A 2,315-nucleotide genomic window follows, 5' to 3' on the forward strand; every position below is an offset into this window, starting at 1 on the left:
GTTCTGTACAGGGCTGGTGGGCTGCGACCCCCGTTCTGTACAGGGCTGGTGGGCTGGTTGATGGCCCGCGTGACTCTAGGCAGCTGTGTTGGCAGGAAATGAGCCGTCCCGGGTGGGCGCGCTGCTCTCCTGGGCCGGGGTTCCTGCCGGGCCTGAGTTCCGCTGGCAGCAGCAGCCGGCCCACCGTGACCCACAGGCCTGCTCTGAGGGGTGGGGCCGCCACCCCTTCAGCGTGTGACCCTCGCCCGCGGCCTCCCACACCTTCGACAACCCGCAGGTACCTGCCGCAGTCTCTCGTGCGAATCTGGCTCAGGGCAGAGAGACCGATGTGCAGCGGACGCTGACACACCTGGGGCGTCCCTGACACGTAAGCCTTTCTCTCCGAGGCACTGCTTAAAATGAGCGCACTGGCTCCCGGTGTCGCCTCGGCCTTAGAAACTGGGGCGCCTCTGCTTCTCGTTAGCTGCAGCCCTCGTGCCTTTTGTGCTCGGCAGAGTGACGGGGCCGCTCGTGGTTTTCTCTCCTGCCCTCGCTCAGCCGTGAGGGCCTGGCCGCCTTTGTCCTCCTGGCGGCCGCGGTATTTTTAGCACGCTCCGTTCTGAGGGAGGACGGGCTCCAAAGGCCGGGCGTGGCGGCACCGCTGGTTCACCCTCTCTCGTCTTCCTCCACAGGTGTGCTTCCCGCACAGCTGCAGCCATGGGGTCTGAGGACCACGGCGCCCAGAACCCCAGCTGTAAAATCATGACGTTTCGCCCAACCATGGAAGAATTTAAAGACTTCAACAAATACGTGGCCTACATAGAGTCGCAGGGAGCCCACCGGGCGGGCCTGGCCAAGGTGGGTGACGTCCTGGCCCCAGCGCGGCCCTCCATCCGCCTGCGCCGCGGGCCTGCGGGCATCCTGGGCCCAGCTCAGCCGGCCCCACGGGCGAGGCCCGTGCATGTGGAATGTGTTTCGGGGCCACTCCAGGCTCGTTTACCAGCACCTGTTTGTGGAGTTCCAAGTGTGCCAGGCACCATTCTAGGCACTGGAGTTGAGAAGCGGCCGATGCAGGCCCTGGCCCCAGGGAGCTGGCAGGTGGTGGTAGGGACACAGCCACACTGCAGTGAAGCCCAGGGGCTGTGGGGCTCCAGGTTGTTCTGGCTGTGAGCTGACGTCTCACTGAGGGATGTCAGGAGTCTAGGAAGCCTTCCAGGGGCGTTCAGTGCCCGGGAAGCCCTTACTTTGCTTGTCAAACATTTTTTTTTTTTTAATTTTTAAGCTGGGTATGGTGGTGCATGCCTGTGGTCCCAGCTATTTGGGAGGGTGAGGCAGGAGGATTGCTTGAGCCCAGGAATTAGAGGCTGCAATGAGCTATGACCGTGCCACTGCACTCCTGCCTGGGCAGCAGAGCAAAACCCTGTCTCAAAAACGAAATCAGACCAAACCAAAAACAGTATTTTTGAGATGGCAGTGGCTTTGTCAGGAAAGTTCAAACAGTGCAACAGCACAGGTGGAGAGTGACCTCCTCCCTGTCCCAACCCAGTCACCCGCCCTCTCCCTGGAAGCGGTGCTGTTACTGGTTCTTCTCTCTCTCTCCTGGTGTATTGTGCACGTGTGTTTGTGTGTGCGTGTATGTGAATACAGACAGCAGATCCCCAAACCCCATGTGCTAAGTATCTATAGTACCATGCTGCTCGAGTGGGCATGGTGACCCAGGCCTGTAATCCCAGCATTTCGGGAGGCCGAGGCAGGAGGATTGCTTGAGGCCAGGAGTTCGAGACTAACCTGGGCAACACAGTGAGATCCCATCTCTACTAAAAATACAAAAATGAGCCTGGTGTGGTGTTGGTACATGCCTGTGGTCCCAGCTACTCGGGAGGCTGAGGTGGGAGGATCACTTGAGTCAGGGAGGTTGAGGCGGCAGTGAGCTGAGACTGCGCCACTGCACTCCAGCCTGGACAACAGAGCAAGATCCTGTGTCACAAAACAAACTTAAAAGTCTGTGCTGCACGTTTCACGGCTCCAAAGGTGGCTGCCGTGGTCCGTGAGTCTCTCTGTTCTGATGTGAGCCTGTTCGAGCAGTGCTCACCCCTCAGTGTGGAAGACGAATCATCTTTGCATTTTGGATTCTTCCAGTTGCTTTGCCATTTGACTATCACTGTTCTTCGTCAGCTGGGCCAGGGATCGGCGGGCACTCTCTACACACAGCCAGAGAGGGAATGCCTAGGCTCTGTGAGCGACAGAGCAGCCAGACACTGTGAATGAAAGTGCACAGCCCTGTGCCGGCACAACTTTATTCCTGGACGCTGAAGTGCAAACGCATATTGTTTTCA

The 2,315-nt window shown here is 58.8% G+C and overlaps 1 protein-coding gene across 1 annotated transcript in view; it reads left to right on the plus strand.

Annotated features, from left to right (window-relative positions):
* The window catches only part of KDM4B (lysine (K)-specific demethylase 4B), a 166,578-nt gene that overhangs the window by 32,122 nt on the left and 132,141 nt on the right, over positions 1–2,315 (plus strand). The window contains exon 3 of the mRNA XM_011967374.1: positions 672–837. Within this exon, the coding sequence (XP_011822764.1) occupies positions 697–837 (141 nt within the window). The 5' untranslated portion in view covers positions 672–696. The remainder of the gene's footprint in view (positions 1–671; positions 838–2,315) is intronic.

Source organism: Mandrillus leucophaeus, unplaced genomic scaffold (genome assembly GCF_000951045.1).
Source record: "Mandrillus leucophaeus isolate KB7577 unplaced genomic scaffold, Mleu.le_1.0 Scaffold8, whole genome shotgun sequence".
Classification (NCBI taxonomy): Eukaryota; Metazoa; Chordata; class Mammalia; order Primates; family Cercopithecidae; genus Mandrillus; species Mandrillus leucophaeus.